This window comes from Tetrahymena thermophila, assembly GCF_000189635.1.
Source record: "Tetrahymena thermophila SB210 genomic scaffold scf_8253817, whole genome shotgun sequence".
Lineage (NCBI taxonomy): Eukaryota > Ciliophora > Oligohymenophorea > Hymenostomatida > Tetrahymenidae > Tetrahymena > Tetrahymena thermophila.
This window is the reverse complement of record NW_002475927.1, coordinates 120,075-138,923: the sequence shown is the minus strand read 5'-3', so window position 1 is coordinate 138,923 and position 18,849 is coordinate 120,075. Positions and strand designations below refer to the sequence as shown.

Here is an 18,849-nt window from a genome sequence, read left to right as displayed (position 1 = left end):
ACATAAATATATTTTATTTAAAAATAAATTAAAATGTTATTATCTAGTTTGTGTTTATTCATTTTTGCTTAAAATTACTAAAAATATTTAACATTTTTATAATGTTAAATAAAAATATTTTTTTAATACTTATAATTAATTATAATTTTAACTTAACTAATGCAAAATTTGGTTGATTATAAACGAATTAGTTAATTTTTATTATAAATATTTTGATTGACACCAATTATTATTAAATAGAAAATTTACTATAAGATACTAATTTATGTCTAAGCATTTATTAAATACAAGCCTGAATCTGTATGAGGATATAGAAAATCCTCAGAAATCTTTTACGCCTAACAAATTTTATATGAATTTGCATATACAAGGACCAATATATAATACTAAACTGTACTCTGATAGGGTAAATAATACAGGAGTTAGGCCTTACTAATTAGAGAATAAACTGATTGATGATGAAACAAATTAAAAAACTATTGATCAATATAAGCAAAAACTTAGATCTATTCAAAATTCAAGTCATAATAGTTAGCTAGATGATTTTAGGAAAAACTCTTTTAGTTATTAAGATGCGTTTTTGAGATATTAAGATGACCAAGAATAATCTAGCATTAATTCACCTTAAATATAAAAGTAAGTGAACAAATAAAAAAACTTGGCTGAAACTTTATTAGAAGTAACGGATACTAAACTACCACCAGGACTAACTAAAAGGACAATTAGAGATTATAAAAAAAAAAATAAAAAAGAAAATTTTTAAGTGACTAATGAAAAAGTTTATGAAGCGTATAAACACCATTCTTAGCTTTTTTAACAGCAAAAAAACTTTTAATAAATTGAAAATGGCAGATTACAATCTTCTTCTAAGGATGTTATGAGTAATTAATAAGTTTTTTTGCATTATAAAATTACTGTTTGTTAATCAAATAATAATTTTCATAAGATTAAATATTTTTTAATACAGCCATAGAAAGGAGAAGGACTGTTTCAGTTAAATAAAGACCCTCAACAGATTAAAGAAATTCAGTTGAATATTATAGTAACTCAAATAAAATCATAAATCGAAATTAATATACAAGTTAACATGTAAGATTAAAACCACTTTAAACAGTAAACTTGAATATATCTTTTAATGGTAACCATGCTGCAGTTGCTAAAGAAACTCAAAAAGAAGAGAGCACATTTAATTAGAATAAACTTTTTTTAACTGCTCCATAAAAGCAAAAAAAGATAAAATTATTGCCTTTAACTAAGATATTTTTCCTGAACAGAATTAACAAATTTAGTGAAATAAAAAATAATTTCATAAATTTTGACTTATCTCCTTTTATATTTTCTAATTTTAAGAAAGAAATACAACCTTCAATAGACTTAGAAGTTTTAGAAAAAGCATATCCCTATATTTAGAAAATATTAAATCTGAAATTTGTAGACGAGTTTTATAGTATACTTTCTAAAAATCCTGAAAAAAAACGTGATTTTGAGGAGATGAAACTAGGTTTTTAGAAAAAAGATATTTTAAAAATATTTAATGACTTTGAAACTGAATACATTAGTGAAAAAAAGTTATTTGAGAGAGTTATATACTATTTTATCCCAAGCACAAAGTAAAAAAAAATATATTTATCAATAATTATTCTCTATTTAATTATGTTAACCAAAAACAAAAATAGGTATAGACAGCAAATAGTAATTGACTTAATTGGCTAAATAAATAATATAGGAGATAATTCATTAAAAAACTATGAAAATATTGAATGCATTTTTGATGTTAATGGAAGGGAAGTTACTGATATACTTTAGCTGCACTTTTAAACTATGATTCTGCTAGGTGGAGAAAAAGAAACGATGAAAAAAAACTAATTTTTACGTGACTTAGAGAATTTTATTGAGGTTCAGTAAAATCAGTAGTTCAGAGATACTTTAAAAAATAAAGCTTAAATAAATTTTGATACCGTTCATTAAGTTTCATAAAGTCCATACGATTCACCTAAAAAAAATAGAAATAATTCAACTAATATTAGAGGGTTGGCTTAAACTAGCAATGTTAATGAATAAATTCATAAATTTTATGGCTAAAAAAGTTAATCTCTTTATCAAGAAAACACAATAAATCAACACTCGTTTAGCTAAAATCCATCTTCCCCAACTAATTTTGTAAATAAATCATAAATAATTTAATTTTAAATTCATTTTAAAATCTTTTTTAAAAATAAATAAAAATTTAGAGGGGAGAATCAAGAAATCATTTTAATGAAAAAGAAAGTAGTATTTTAGGAAAAAATTCATCAAACTACAAACTTAATTCAATTTTATAAGAAGGAAGTGTAGATTATTATGGAAATAAATAGATAAACACAGGAATAGTAAACTATTTAAAGAGGAAAAATAAATAAAATATTGAGTACAGTAAAATGAAAACAAAAGAACTTGTTAGAATTAGAAATATTTATCCTTAGCTAACTAACAAAGATATTTTTAGATATTACTCTGAGTTTTAGTCATTAATAAATTTAAATGAAGGATTAGAAAATGCTCAAAATTACTAAGACAAAATTTCAAAAGGATCAGATCTAATTTATGCTATGAATTTTTTTACTTTTTGTACAAGTTTTAAAAGTGGTACACATACTCCTATAATTAATAGTATCCTCAGAGCAATAGGAATTGACGTCGAAGTAATATTTACAATTTATTTTTCTATATTATTAACCTTTTAATCAATTAAAATGAATAAATATCTTTTAATTAGTCCTTAATCCTCATTTAATATAATTGAAAAAAAAATATTTTTACATATAAATAAAACACTTTTTGCTTATTAAATAATCAAAATAAAGGTGGCTGATAGAAATAATATAAAGCTATCATGGGATAAATTTTTGAATTTGAGAGTTTTGATGGAGTAAAAAGGCGAAAAAGAGCACATTGTAGATTTCTTGTAAAGGCTATTTGACCCTAAAAGAATTGGTATCATTACAAAGTAAGAGTTTTTAGAGATATTACAAACTTCTGAAAAGCTTGTAAATGAAAGTGGAGAAGAAGCTAAATGGTATGCTCACTAAATGTGGAGCTATTTTAATAAGAATAATTTTATGAATGAATATGTGGAATTAAGGTTAGATTACATTTAATAAAAATATGATGAACACAAGTATAGTTATTAATTTTTCTTGAGTTGGATATTAAATAATTTTGATGAGTCTTTACAATTAGAATTAGATAACTGTTGATTTTTTTACTCAAAGAAATTTAATAAAATTATATTATTTATCTTAAACAACCCTTAAGTTAATTGCATTTAATAACAATAAATTTAATTTAAAATTCTCAGATGATACTGTAGTTAGTTAATTAGTAAGTAAGAAAATAAGTTAATTATATTTAAACTAGTAAAGTTAAAAATTATATTTCCTCAAAAATAAATATGTAAATAACTGAAATTAAAATACTAAGAAAATGAGATAGGAATTTTTACAGATTATTTAGATTTTTACTCTTAAATAATCTCTAATTAATTTTACTTTTCTTATAAAGATTTGCAAAAAATATATTGATTGATAAATAATTAATACATCGAAACTTAATAACTAAATAATTAATTATAATTGTTTTAGATATTTATATTTATAGGTTCAATCTAAAACTCAGAATTATTTAACTAGTTAGTGAGTATCTTGTTAATGTTAATACCAAAAATAAAAATAAAGATGTAGAGTAGATTTTTAATAATTTGTTTAGGAAAAATAAACTAGCTATTTATTTAATGTTAACTTTTTTATTAGTTAGTTTTCTAATATTTGTTAGTTATTAATGAATGAATGATTGATTGATTTTATAGTCTAGATTTATAGCTATTTTAATTAGTTTTGTAAAATTTATTTATATAGTAGTTTTATATATATATCATCTGACTAGCTGCTACTGTGTATGTCTGTATACATTCATGCATGCATTCATGTAAGCATGTGTGTGGTTTTTATTAAGAATATATTCCAAAATTAATCATAGATGGTACTACTATTTGTCTTTATTTATATTATTTTATTTATTTGAGACTAAATTTATCAGGAAATAGAAAAGAGAGGATGCTAATTTATTTATTTTAATATTAGCTGTTTGATTGCTGAAATTCGTTATTTTATATATTAATATTATAAGAAGAAGGTTATTGGCATCGTTTGATATTTAGTGTTTTATTTATTTATTTTATTTTATTTTAGTATAAGCCAAAGAGTTTTAAAATTATTTATACAGTGTCACCCTTATTAACTTATTTTTATAGGAATTTCAGATAATGTATGATCAGATAGCTACAAATTTTGTTAAGTAGATTCTAAGTTAGAGGATTCACCTATTTTTAATTGCTATTCTAATTGTTAATCTTATATCTAATTGTCTACACTTTGAATTTCGCTGGGTATCAAATTTATACAGGCACTTTTATCTAAGTAGTTTTTATTTTAGTCGAAGTTGATAGGTGAATTTGATTAGATAGGCCAAGAATAGGTTTCTTAGATTATTTAATTATTTTCATTTATTAGTGGGAACGTTTATAGTGTTTTATTTGATTAAGTATATTGCATATTTTCATCCTAGTCTATAAAATATCTATCACTTTTACCATTTGCATCTTCCTCCGTAAAATTTTTTTGTTATCTTCTTGTTTCAGATAAGCAATACCCGTTTCCATCTTTGAAATTTATATTTTATGAATATTTGATTTGGTCTATATCACTTAAATCAATGTTTCTAGTTCGAACAGGTGATTACGAATTTTAAATATGTTTTGCAAAACAAAACTCTTGAGATATATTTTTATTCAAAGAAAATTCTATAGATTTTGGAGAATCTTGAGTTGAGTTTTAGCAAATTTAGAAATCACTGCATTTAAATGAATCGTTGCTTTCTTTATCGAAGAGTAAAGGGCATACCTATAATAGAATAATAAAATTTAATGAGTAAATTTGTTAAAAAAGTAATTCATTATTCGATTCATCAAATTTCATAATTAAAAATTTTTTACATAGTGCTTTAAAGAATTCAGATGTGTTTCTTCAGTTGGTTAAGATTAAATTCTTTCAAAATAATACGTGAAATTATTCTCATCAGAAAATGCCTTTGCTTTTTCTTATATTTCCTATTGATATTTTAATACAATTAAATAACTCAAAAATAATAAAAACTTTGTTATTTTTTTCTCTTTAGAAATGATTTTTATTAGAAAGATAAATTGATTACTAAATGAACTGTTGAAAGAAAAAAATACGCATAAAAGATCAAATGAAGCGAAAATTTTTATTTAGAGTTTGCACCAAAATAAAATTTAAAAGAAATTTTCATTAAATTAAATTGTGATTATTGTGCTTATTTAAATTTGGTTCTGAATTAAAATTCAAGCTTATAACAAAATAAAAAATTTTCAAAATAGCTATTCATTTCTTATCTAAGAATAAATAAATAAATAAATTTGATTAGTAATCAAATTTAATTACTTAACTATTTAAGTTCATTAAGTAAATTTAATTTTGTGCTTCTCTAATTAAATTACCACAGAAAAATAAATATATTCAGTTTTTAATTTATTCATTATAAAAATTATTTTTTACCTTTTATTCATTAGTACTATGAGTTGTAATTCCGATTAAAATATATTTTGCGTTAGGTGCTTAAGCTTTTGTTTTTTAATATGTGGTTTTAACAGCTTCAAGAGATTTAGGGTCAGAATCGTTATACAAAAATATAAAAGTGCTCACTATTTTATAATAGACCTCTAATATTTATTAAAAAAATATGTTAAAAATAATTGATTTTTAATAAGTATTCTCTTATCTTTCTTTACTCCTCTATTATTAAAAAAGAAAATCAAAATTTTTTTATAAATAGAATAGAGTGAGTGAGTGTAATGAATGAGTTAATGTTCATATTTGTAATTTATTTATAATTTCTTTCTTGGAGATTTATGAGTCTGATTTAATAAATTAAAGCATGCTTTTTATAAATTCCCCAAGACAATCAATGAAAAAATTTTATTTGTATTATGTTCAAAGTAAATACTTAGAGTTTTCAAAATATCGAAAATATTTGATTAAAAAATGAATTAAAAAAAATATGCTAGTAAGAAAGAAGATTTTTTTATTTGATGATTTGAACTGGATTTATATTAATTTAAATGTACTTTTTTAATCATTTACCAAATTATAATTTTGATATTTTGTGATTAAAATTCTATTAACTACTTTAGAAGTATTTAGTCTCTGTTTATCATTAAACCAAAACTACAAATTAAAAATTGTATTTTATTATATGAATTTTTATGAAGTAATCCATTCATAAGTTCATTGATTAGCCCTAAGCCAATCATCAACTTACTAAGCAATATTGATTTTAGATGAGTATTAAAAACTAAAAAAGATAAGATTTTTAAAATACAACTAATCCTTACATTCTATTATCCATTAATACTGCATGGTAGATAAATTTTAAATCCAAAGACAAATTTTATATTCCTATTCGCTTTTTGAAAGTTTATGTATCATCAGGTCAAGAGAGTAATTTGCATTTAATTTAGAAGGAAATTAATTATTTGTAAACATTTCGGATAATAGTTCTGTCTTTCCAATTTTAGATTCACCTATAATCATAACATTTGTCTTTATTTATTTTAAATTCACAGAAGAACTTCCATTAAAATTTTCATAGTTACAGTAAAGATTTTCATCAAAAGACTCGCTAGTTTAGCTTAGGTTTAGTTTTTTTCTTCTCCCCCAGTTATTTTAACTGTTAAAAAATTCACTTTCATATAATCCATTTTCATTTTTTTCGCTTTGTTAACTCTCCTTTATTCTTATGCTTTCTTCATCATCATCTTCGTCATCACTACTATCATCACTATTACCGCCACTGCTACTACTATTTTTATCACTATCACTGCTATTTCCAGATCCACTTTTATCCTCATCGCTTAAATTATCACCATCTTCATCACTTTTATCACTATTATCTTTATCTTTGTTATCTTCGCGTTTTTCAGACGATAATGTACGTGATGATACAGCAATATCATTTGGTAATAATAGTGTACCATTATTTATACTGAATGAACGTTTTCTGACTTCTAATAAATCAACTTCATTATTTTCTTACTATTCTACTTCTTCATTTTATGAAGCTTTTAATTATTAACCTTCTCTTTCATTAGCTTATTTTTTATGCTTTTGAGTCTTAACTCTCTCATTTGGTTTTTAAATATCAACACTTTAATCTGAGTTTTTACTTTTTTTATTAAACTATTCTGCATCATTTAAATAGAAGGGGTCAAATGCGCCTGCTTCCATGACGTAATTTGTCATTAACTCCTTTAGCTAAGGACTAAAATTATTTTATTTTTTATTTTCTTCATATAAATCGCTATTATTTTTTGATTCTGATACAGGTTTACCAACACTTTTATGTTGCTTATGATGATAATGATTATTTTTTTTAGAGCCACCTGAGTATGGAATTTTGGATTCTTCCTTTTGAGCCTCTTTTTCTGCTTTCTATTATTAGTAAATAATGTAATGAGAAACAATAAAAGTTTACTTTAAAGATGTTTAATTGCCATATATTTTCATAACTATCAACTATTTTAAGATATAAAGAGTATAGCTTAAAAATTATCTTAGAATACTAAACTCAATATATTTTCAAACAAAAACAAAGCTGATTTGATTTGATTTTGCTCTTAATAAAACCTAATAAACAAACTAAAATGGAAGTATGAAAGGCATAAGCTTGAGTAAGTATACATACAGCTTTTAATAACATCTTTCTAATAATTATTACCAAGTAATACTCCTCACAAGAACGAGCGTAAAATGCTTTACTCCTAATTCTCATAAGCTGAATGAAGTTCTAGTTTATTTTTTAACTCTTTTTGAATTACAAATTAATATATATTTGGGCCTCTGTATTAATTAATTAATTAGCAAAGTTTTTGTTTAATTAATGACTTTGTGGTAGTATAATTTCTTTTACTTTATTTAACTAAGAATACTTATTTTTTGTTAATTATTATACAGAAAAATTAAAATTCAATTATTTTTTTGTTTTTTTGCTTGATTTTTGTTTGTTTATTTGCGTCCATGTCTTAAGCATTTATTAATATATATATAACTTTGATCACTAAACAAAATAGTTAAATTTCTTTTTAGCTAACTAACAAAATATTACCTTCTAATATTTGATAGCAGCTTATTTATTTTAATATTAATAATTCTAAATTACATTCATTTTTACTTATTTTATAATGACTTATCAAAAAAAACCTTTTTCTTTTACTTGTTACATTATTTTTTGTTCATTAACTTTTTGCCTAAAATTAAAAAGCCATTTATATGAATTAATTTTGATCATTTCTGCATATCAAAAAGTTAATTAATTTTAACAAATTAATATACAATCATATACGCAAGCAAGCAAGCCAGCAAATTAAAATAAAATTTTTCAACTCAATTTACTTGAACAAAAACTTTATTTTCATATCCAAGATATACATTTAAAACTAATTTTTTATTTGATTTTTTAAAATTAATATTTTACCGTAATAGGTACTCCAACTATTTATTCTTATTTGTTGTTTTTAATTCAAATATCTCTGTCCGCATACATTTCTTAATATCTCTCCTAATCCTTAAACTTATTTAATTTTCCAAATTACTTAAATTATAATATAATAAATTAATTTAATATTTTTACACTATTTTAAAAAAAGAATAAAATAAGTCTTTAAAGGAAAAAATAAATAATTATTTTAATTATATTCCAAATCAACTTATTATTAATCAAGTGTCATCAAACATTACTTTTCTTACTAATAAATTAAACTTGATATTATTTTTGATAGTACTGTAACTTTTAGATAAATCACTTGGATAATTTTTTCAATATTATTAGATTCAAAAATGATACCTAAATAATATTTTTAGATTTTTTAAGATATTTAAACAGATTACTAATTTGATACTAAATAATTAAAATTAGTCAAAAATAAAATGACTTTTAAGTGAATTATACTTAGAAAACTATATGTTTATTTCTTAAACAAATTTTTGAACTTCAAATTTAAATACATTTTGTATTAATAGTTTATAGCTAGATGAGCATTCAAAAGTAGTATATATTAATTTCTATTATATTTTAGATTGAGCTATTGTCTTATTATTTAAAATAATAAAAAATTACAAAATAGGCTATTTGCTTATGATTGCTATTTTTAGATTTTCATAAAATTAACACAATTCAAAAGAGAATTTAAGCTTTTATTAATTTATATTTTTCCATAAATATTATTAGGAGTTACAGTAAAATTTATTTGTTAACTTAAAAATTGATGAAAAAAAAAGCCAGTTTAATTTCTTTTTCAATATAAGTAAATTAATTAAGATATTTTATTTGTTTTTATTGATGAATTCTTAATTTTGGTTTATTTGTTAAATAAAAAAACTTTTAGATAATAATCTAATAAAATATAAAATGTTAAAATTAAAATAATAAAATTGAAGATATATTTCAAGTAAGGGTAGCTAAAACCTACATTATATATTAGTTTTAGATAATAAATCTAACAATAATCATATAATCTATATAATATTTACAAATAAATTTAGTATCATTTGTTATCATATTTTTTAAAAATTTACAAAATTACCTAATAATAATTTTAAATTTTATTTATTTATTTATGTATCTTGACTTTTAAATTTCACATTTTAAGCTTGGTTGGAGGTTATTCTTCATGTTTATCATGAATTGAGTTCGGTTGAACATTATTTATCGGTTAAAACTCATTTTCTTTTCTATAATTAGATAATTAAGAACCTACCTAACTATTTTCATTTTACATCTGCTATAATATTTAAGAATTATGCGATTGTTAAAGTGAAAATCTGTTCATATTAGATTGCTGTGGTTCATCATTTATATCAATTTAATTTTCTTAGGTGGCCATTATTTAGTTTTAATTATTGTAGAAATCTTAATTATCGGAAGAAGTTTGGATTGGAGATGTTGATGTTTTTTTATTAGCATTTTAAAGAGCTTTTGTTCCTATTAAATACAATTTTCCATTATGGAGACGCAGTCTTAGGGCTAAACTATTAACATCATTATCACATTCTTCTTTTATAAATTCTTAAGCTTCTTCTTATGGTATTTCTATTATTTTTAACTCTTAATTTTCCACATGCTCAGCTAATATTATGAGGTGATTATCTTACAAGCGAATTTCCAATTAGAAAAATTCCCCACTAATCTTTTTGGGCTTTCTGAATAGAATAACTGTAGACTCGTTTGGTGGATATAGATATGACGATGCATAACTACTGCTAGCATGTTGTGCAGGGTATTTATCTGGTGAAATACTATTACTACTTTTATTTAGATTGGACTCTATTGCTGATTTTTTCCTTTTAGTTTAAGTGCAATTTTATGAATTACTTTTAGATCTACCATTACGACGAGATAATTACTCTCTACTACCATTAGATTTAATATTACCACTATAAAAAGTAGTGTTTCGATTCTTGCTGTTTCCATTCGGAAGTCTAGAGTGTTTTGTGCTACTTGGATTTGAATGTATTACTGGCATTCTATCTTTGTAGTATTCTTAGCTCCTCTCGAATGAAGAATTGTTCAATTATAACATATTACTATAATTTTGCTACTCAGAGAAATGATCTTCTTAAATAGAGCTTATATTATTTTTACTATTTATTGGTTTTGGTGATGAATTTTTTTAACTTTTCTAATTGCTTTATTGCTAGATTGTATTATTTTAGCTATAAAAATTCTGAGATGTTATTGGGTATTTATTTGAGCTAGACCTAATTTAAGAAGTATTTGGCCTTTGAGGCTATTAGTTTTAATATGAAATCCTTTCAGGAGAATAATTATTGCTATTGTTGTTATTGGTATTTCCATTTATATTGATAAATCCTTAATTGCTAGTTTTATATGGCTATTGAATAGATTGATTATGTTGCATAATAGATCCATCTTTAGGAGTTTAAAATAAATTTAGAGGATAAGAAGATATCTTTGAAACCATTTCTTAATTTTTCTAGAAATCTGATTCCCACTACCTTACAGAATAGTTACTTTTTTGATCTTAAAGTCTTCGCAGAAACTAAAAATTGTCTTCTTAAACTTTTTGAACAAATCGCTTTCTGTTTTATATATTTAATGATTTCGGAGATCCAGGTCTATTATTCAATTATATTGTGTTTTTCGCCATAATGTGAGTTATCTTTTCTAACAATATACGATTTTCCCTTTCTATCTCAGTGTAGCGACTTTCATGCTATTATTCTTTTTTGAGTCTGTTTAACTTATAATCTACTGAATAGTTTTAAGGAGTCTTCTAACGAAATGTTGATTAAATATTATTTATCTTTTAACGATGAATTTCTTTTTTCCTTTCTAATTCTTTATCTACACAGATTTTATTAAAAATTGGCTAAGCTCTGTACATACTTTCTTCTAAAATTTATATTTTTTTGATATTCCAATTTGCTAAATTTTAATGAATTACGAGTTTTAAAAATTATAATCTATGCTTTTATGAAAGTCTTAAAATTTTTCTGCAATTTATCTCTTTAATAATAACAAAACTTAAATATTTATTTTTTGTATTTTAGTTGTTAAAATTTACCTGCTTTTAATTATAGGAATGAATAGTGGTTAGCATTTCTAATAAAATTTATAATTTATCAATTCATGGATATTAAATGATCTTTAGATTAAATGGAATTTGTTTTTTAAAGTTTTATGTCTTCTCATTATATTTAGTAGAAGAGTATTATTTTTATACTAATATAAATGAATTTACTAATTATCAATAAATCAATAAATATCTTTAGATTTATCAAAGCAAACTAAAACTATAAATTTAATATATTCTGTGTTTACCAAATATCCAAGTTGTAAAATATTAAAATAAATTGATTAAAATTTTATTTTAAAATAAAATTATTTTTTAAAGTTTCTATTTATAAAAAGAGTAAGTTTCATCCTATTTGAAACAATTTAGAAACTGCAAACATTTTTTTATAAATTTAATATTAAATATATTGAAAGACTTGATTTATTGGTATTTTTATAAAGTCTTATATCTTTTAATAAAAATTAGTTGTAAATATTTTTTTTTACACTAATATTTAGGAAGTTTATTCATAAAAAGTCTTTAGATTTAGCATTAAAAAAATAATATTATAAATTAAAAATGTTTATTTTCCTAAATAAAAATTGGATTAAATTGAAATTAATTTAAATATTATTTTAAAATAAAATAATTGTTTAAAGATGAATATTTAATAAAATAAAAATAAAAATCTTTTTTAGCCAATTCAAAACAATTTAATAATAAAAATATTTTTTAACCAATTTTGGAAAAATAAAATACATTTTAATAGTTAATTATTTATTAAAAATAAAACTTCATTATCAAAAAGACTGTTTTATTTTTTTTATTTTTGCTTATTTAAGTGAAAATATTATTAGAAGGAAAAAATATAAAATAAATAGTAAGCTAAATAATATTTTGATTAAATAAATTATTATTATTTTAATTTAATATAAAATTTTTTCATTTTTACTTGTATTATTTATTATGGAGTAAAATTTGATAACTTAGAGAGATTTGAACCCTCTTTTATAATTCTATCAAAATTCTTATGAATTTTAAATTTCTTAAAGTTAGTAAGCAAGGCGGGGTATTATAAATTCAAAAATTTTTAATATAATCAAGTCCTTCATTGATTATTTAAAAGCGGATAAATTATTTGAAGTAAATTTTTTATTATAAAATAATAGCTACAAGCAGAATCTTAATAATTAGTTGAATTGTGAAAAAGCGCTTTCTGATTATTTTATTCAGATTAATTAAATCTTTAAATCAGAAGAAAGAAGATAAGAAGCAAAGTAAAAATAGATTTAACAAGAATATTAATAAATAAATCTAGATTATACTAACTTAGACAAAAATAAGTGATGGAAACAATAGCTGAAGTTTTCAATGAAGTTTAGGAGTCTACCTCAGTCTCTTAAAAGCAAGTATATGCACTTCTTGAGTAGTATGAAACAAATAAAGCAGTATTTCTTAAAGCAACAGAGCAATGCTATCTTAAAATTATCAAGAGCTTGCTTAAGGCACCAAGAAAATTAATTGAGAAATATGAAAAATTGACTGAAAAATTATTTGAAACAGGATATCGTTAGTACGCTCTCAAAGAAGATTAGTCATCAAAAAAATAAAAGTTAACAAAAAGGGATATCTTTTAACTTTTTTAACATTTCTTGGCATTTTTTGCTGGAGCTCTTGACTCCACTTAACTCTAAATAAGAATCTTCTCTTCTCGTATAATTTTCTAACTCTTAAAGATATTACCTTCAGACACTCTTGTAGATATTATTGAAGTAAAAGTTGCTAAGTAATTAATATTAGGTACTCTTTCTTTGATGAAAGAGAAGAAGGGTAACTTAAAGCACATAGGTATTAAGATTACGTCTTATTTGCAAAAATTAATGGATAGAGATGATCTTACAGAAACATAAGAAGCAAAAATTCTTAGAGTAATTTAAATAATTTGTGATTTTTAAATTCAAAATGTGATATGAGACAACATTTATATTATAAATATAGATTCAGAATTTTAGTTAGATATTTTCTATAATATTAAAATTTAGTTAGTCTTTTAAAATTTGATGCTGATTTTTGGATCAATTTTTTGTTAGTTTGCAAAAAATTAAAAATTTCGCAAACAAAATCAAAAAAGATATAAAAATTTATTGTCTTAGAATTAAGAGACAGTTTTTATTTAATTATTTATTTAAGTTTTTTTAACTTTCATTAATTTAAAATATATTTTTTTTATTCACTTAGAGCGAAATGATGAAGAGTATGTGCATGGACGACTAAGACTAGATTAGAAAATTGGCATTAATCAACTTGGAAATGAATGAAAGCACCTTCCCCCATTTAATTAAGAGAATCAGAGATAAAAATCCTGAAATTAGAGCTACAGTCTTCAAGAAACTTATTAAAGAATAAATACCTCTTGCTAACTTAAATTTATCTGATATTTATAAACTTATTTATGATGGTTTAGGATCTAGAGAATCATCTGTCCGTGAAGCATGTATAAGATATCTTTAGCTCAACTATAATTTGTTTAAGGAAGATGAAGAAAATCCTTAAAAAAATTAAGTAAATTAAAGTAAAAAATTTATATTTTAAATAAAAAATTTCATTAAATATATAGATTGAAGAAGAAATGGAATTAGAAGAGAACAAAGAAAAAGATGGAGAAAAAGAAGAAAGCTCTGAAGATAATGAAATTGATGAAGAAAAAACTAAAAAAAAGCAAAGTAAATCTGCAATTAAGAGATTTTTCACACCAAATAAAGAGACTGCCATGAAAGATTTGAAAATTAAAATTTTAAACTTTTTAAAAACCTTTGAAATTGAAAAGAGTCTTTACTACCCTGAATTATACGAGAGTTTAGAATTATTAGTAAAGGAAACTATCAAATAAATATTAGATGCTGATAGCTTCTCAGCATACTTAAAGGATTGCTTTTTAAATCAACTTAGTCTTAAAAAGAAGAAAAAGCACACTTAAATTTCAATCGAAGGAGAAGAGCTATTCCTAATTAGAGTCCTCTGTTAAATGGTTTAAAATCAAGATGATAGAAAGGAACTCAGTCCTGAATTAGTAGCTGTAGTGGAAGATTGCTTCCCAAACGGTGTTGATTTCTCTTAAGTGATTGACTACTATTCATTCACTTAGCCTAATTTATTTTCCCTCTATTAGGTTCTCCTTTTGGCAGAACTTCTCATTAATTGTGATGAATCAGGAAGAAATAAAATTGAAGAAACTCTAAAAAATTTAGTTATTAACATGAGTAATACCAATTTAATATCCGAAATCCCAACTGATCCTTCTAATGAATACAATGATATTTTCTATTACCTTGAACCAGATACTGTTATGAATAATATTTTTTCTCAATCATATTTCTTCTCTCCTATCATTACATGCTCGTATGAATTACTTCCAATTATAGTTCGTATTTTAAAGAAGGTAAAAATTTTTTAGTAAAAAAATATTTGTCAAATTTATGTAATTTTTATTTTTTAAAAATAAAGATTGTGAGTGATGGTAGAGTGAATGTTCAACTTATCTAGCTTATTTCTGAAGTTCATGAGCCTCTAGCTAAAGACACAGATAATGACTCACATTTTGATTTACCTTCAGAATTGGAAAGAATAAGAAATAGTATTAATGAAGAGAAAAAGAAACTCGATAATATTGAAAAAGAATTGTCGAATCTCAAAAAAAATAAGACAAAATAAAACGAAATTTATCAATTAGAGAAGGAAAAAGATGAAAAATAAGCACATCTTAAAATTTGGGAAGAAAAGGAAGATGCTATTTAGTCAAAAATTTTTGATATTTCTATGAGAGAGCTTGTATTAGTTTAATCTCTACTCACTTATTGCAAAGTTGATCCTAAAGATCCTGCTATTTCAAATTTATTGTAGCAAATCATTTTACCTGGATTACATTCTTCTGATAGAAGTTTAAACTTCAATTCCTTGAAATCACTTGCTCTCTATGTTTTGATTGATAAAAAGAATTGCATTGATTTCTTCTCTGTATTCAGCGATATTTTGGACAAGAGTGAAAACTGCTAGAATTGTACTCCACAAGAAATCATTTCATTGAGAAGCATAGTAGATTTCCTACTTCTATATGATCTCACTTAAAAGCAATCCCAAGATGACGAAGATATTGACATTCCTCAAACATAAGATTTAATACTTAAGTATGCTTATTAAGGTATTAAATATATCTGATCGACATTATTCCTTTATCTAATTAAACTTTTTTATTAAAAGCTGATATTCTTCTTAGAACTATTTCAATTGAAGGGTTAAGCAAATTGCTATTTAACGGAAAACTTCAAGACCCACACACTGTAAAAAAAATTTTTTTTAATGCATTTTACTTATTTAAAAAATATTGATTTTTAATTCTAGACTATTTGCTTACTTTTGGTTATTTGGTTTGATACTAAAATCTGCACAAAATAAGGCTTTAAGGCTATTCAGATACTTTCAACTTTATTTAAGACTTTCACTGCCTCGAACTATTACAATCTTCAAATATTTGAAAAAGCTTTGGAATTATTCTCGTAGTTGATGGTTACACTTGAGAAGAAAGGATTAGTTTTTAATGATGAATATGTTATTTTTGATCATAGCAATGAAAAGTTTATTTCAAAGGCTCTTAGAGTTGGAATTAACTTAATGTCCTATGAATATCATAATAACACTGAAGTGCTTAAAAACGTTTCTTCTAATGAATTTCTTCCATAAGAAAGATTCTTCCTTTTCTTGGCATACAAATGCTCAAAAGAAAGACGCTTCCAATCTCTTTTTGAAAAAATTACTTAGTACTTTGACTTTTACAATAAGTGCACTACTGAGTAACTATAAATAATTCTTCACTTCTTAAAAGAAGCTATCGAAAATTGCCCAGTTAGTAAACAGTTCAATTAATTGGAAAAAGTAATTAAAGACAAAATAAAGATTCAAGATAAAAATGAAAGATAAGAAGAAGATGAAGAAAAAGAAGAATTAAATAAAGTTTTAGGTAAAGAAAAGAGTGATAAAGAAGAAGCAAATGATGCAGAAAATGGTGAAAATGGCTTAAAGAATGATGAAGATTAAAAGCTTTATACTTTAAATGCAAAACAATTAAAGATTTGTGATAAAATTATTGAACTATTTGAAGGTAACCAACAAGATATTGAAGTTATTGTCAAAAATCTCTTTTCAAATGGAACGTTGATTAATGACTCTGCTGAGCAAAAGAAGAAAAGAGCTATGATGTATGATGAAGAAGATGAAGAAAGAGCAAATAATGAAGAAGATGATGATAATGAAAAAGAAGAAAAGCCTAAACGTGGTAGACCTGCTAAAAGAAAATCTATCCACCCTAACTCAGACGATGAGGAAGAAGGAGAAGATGATGATGAATAGGAAGAAGGTGCCTAAGAAGAAACAAAAAGAAGAGGCAGACCTAAAAAAGATATCTCTGAAGCTTCTCATGCTCCATCATAGAGAGGTAGAAAGAAAAAAGCTATCTATATTGATTAGGAAGAAGAAGAAGATAATGAAGAGGAAGAAGAATAAGAAAATAAAGATTCTAAGAAAAACTCTGCAACTAGGAAAGCAAAGAATGCTAAAGAATTAGAAGATATACTCAATTAAGAGACAGAAGAAGATGAAGATGATGAAGATAGAGAAGAAGTAATAAATAAAAGAACATCATCTAGAAGAGCTTAAAAAACAGTTTTACCAGAATCTAATGTTGCTCAAAAGACTAGCAAAAGAGGAAGAAAGAAAAAAGATGTGTAAGATGAAGTTATTGAATAAGATGAAGAAGACGATGAATAAGAAGAAGAAGACATGTCAGCAGAATAAGACATTGAAGAAGAAGATAAAAAGAATAAAAAATAAGTTGGAAGAAGAGGTAGAAAACCAGCTTCTACTAAATCTATGGGTTCATCAAGTGAAAAAGAGAGTCCAAAAACTAACAGGAGAGGTAGAAGATCAGCATCAAAAGAGAATAAAATATCTGAAGAAAGTGATGAGGAACATAAAGAAACAGACAACGAAGATTAAGAAGAGGAATTGTCTTAAAAGAAAACAAGAGGCAGGGGCCGTCCTAAAAAATCAAATGAAAAGACTTAATCATAGGAAGAAGAAGAAGGATAGGATAATTCATAATCTGATGAATAAGAAGAAGAGGTGGAGGAAGAAGAAGCCCCTAGAAAAACAAGAGGAAGCTCAAAAAAAAGTACACCAGCTTAAAAAAAATCAAAAACAAGATCTTCTTAGAAATCCGTTGATAATGAAGAGAGTGGTGAAGATGAGGAGCAAGAGGAGTAAAAACCTTAAAAGAAAGGAAGAGGAAGACCTAAAGCTTAACCTAAAGAACCTGAATCAGAATAAGATGAGCAAAACGAAAGTGAGCAAGAATAAGAAAATGAAAGTGAATAAGAGGAAGAAGAGGACGATAAGCAGACAAAAAGAAGGGGAAGAAAACCAAAAAATGTTACTCAAGCAGTGAAAAGAACAACTAGACACAATAGTGCTAATAAAAATTCTGATAAAGAAGAGTCTGAAGGAGAAGAAGAAAATGAAGAAGAAGAGTAAGAGGAAGATGAAGAAGAGTAAACTAGGGTTACTCGTAAGAGGGGTAGAAAACAAGCTGATACAAAGAAGCCTACCAAGAATGAATCTGTAAGAAGCACAAGAAGAGGAGGTTCTAGAAATAAAATGGAGGAAGAACATGAAGATGAGGAAGAGAACGAGTCTTCTGAACAAGAGCATGAAGAGTAAGAAGAAGAGGAGGAAGAGTAAGAGTAGACTAAGACTAGAGGAAGACCTAAAAAATCACCAGCAAACAAAAGTCAAGCAAAAGAAACTAGGGGAAGAGGTAGAAAAAAAAATGAAAAATAATAGAGTGACTCATAAAGTGAAGATGAAGGAGAAGAGGAAGAAGATGAAGAAGATCAATAAGCAAACTAAAGAACAACTAGAAGATAAAAATAATAAATAGAAACCTCGAAAAAACCAGTGAGCTCCTCCTAAAGACTTAGAAGAAGAAAATGATTAATTTTAAAAATAAGAAAATTTGAATTAATAAATTGATTTAATAATAAAAGTACATTTTATATAAATATCTATGTAGTGAGTGTTTTGAGTTTAAATGAGAATTATCTATTTTTACTTTA

At 24.0% G+C, this 18,849-nt stretch overlaps 4 protein-coding genes across 4 annotated transcripts; 2 read left to right on the top strand and 2 right to left on the bottom strand. All coding sequences in view use genetic code 6, as the record gives it.

Moving 5' to 3' along the window:
- Nucleotides 1–265: 265 nt before the first annotated feature.
- TTHERM_00919720 (hypothetical protein) lies at nucleotides 266–3,236 on the top strand (the record flags this gene model as incomplete). The annotated part of the gene is made up of 5 exons (XM_001027865.2): nucleotides 266–881; nucleotides 968–1,610; nucleotides 1,677–2,160; nucleotides 2,232–2,681; nucleotides 2,844–3,236. The coding sequence occupies 5 exons, from the start codon at nucleotides 266–268 to the stop codon at nucleotides 3,234–3,236; spliced, it is 2,586 nt and encodes an 861-aa protein (XP_001027865.2).
- Nucleotides 3,237–4,262: 1,026 nt separating this feature from the next.
- On the bottom strand, nucleotides 4,263–7,619 carry TTHERM_00919710 (miro-like protein; the record flags this gene model as incomplete). Its single annotated transcript, XM_001027864.3, has 4 exons — nucleotides 4,263–4,937; nucleotides 5,030–5,143; nucleotides 5,613–5,776; nucleotides 6,449–7,619. The coding sequence occupies 4 exons, from the start codon at nucleotides 7,617–7,619 to the stop codon at nucleotides 4,263–4,265; spliced, it is 2,124 nt and encodes a 707-aa protein (XP_001027864.2).
- A 2,129-nt stretch (nucleotides 7,620–9,748) lies between these two features.
- Nucleotides 9,749–11,650, bottom strand: TTHERM_00919700 (hypothetical protein; the record flags this gene model as incomplete). The annotated part of the gene is made up of 1 exon (XM_001027863.2): nucleotides 9,749–11,650. The coding sequence occupies exon 1, from the start codon at nucleotides 11,513–11,515 to the stop codon at nucleotides 9,749–9,751; it is 1,767 nt and encodes a 588-aa protein (XP_001027863.1). The 5' UTR covers nucleotides 11,516–11,650.
- Nucleotides 11,651–13,032: 1,382 nt separating this feature from the next.
- On the top strand, nucleotides 13,033–18,727 carry TTHERM_00919690 (AT hook motif protein; the record flags this gene model as incomplete). Its single annotated transcript, XM_001027862.3, has 6 exons — nucleotides 13,033–13,614; nucleotides 13,925–14,248; nucleotides 14,304–15,125; nucleotides 15,191–15,884; nucleotides 15,944–16,023; nucleotides 16,085–18,727. The coding sequence occupies 6 exons, from the start codon at nucleotides 13,033–13,035 to the stop codon at nucleotides 18,725–18,727; spliced, it is 5,145 nt and encodes a 1,714-aa protein (XP_001027862.2).
- Nucleotides 18,728–18,849: the final 122 nt, after the last annotated feature.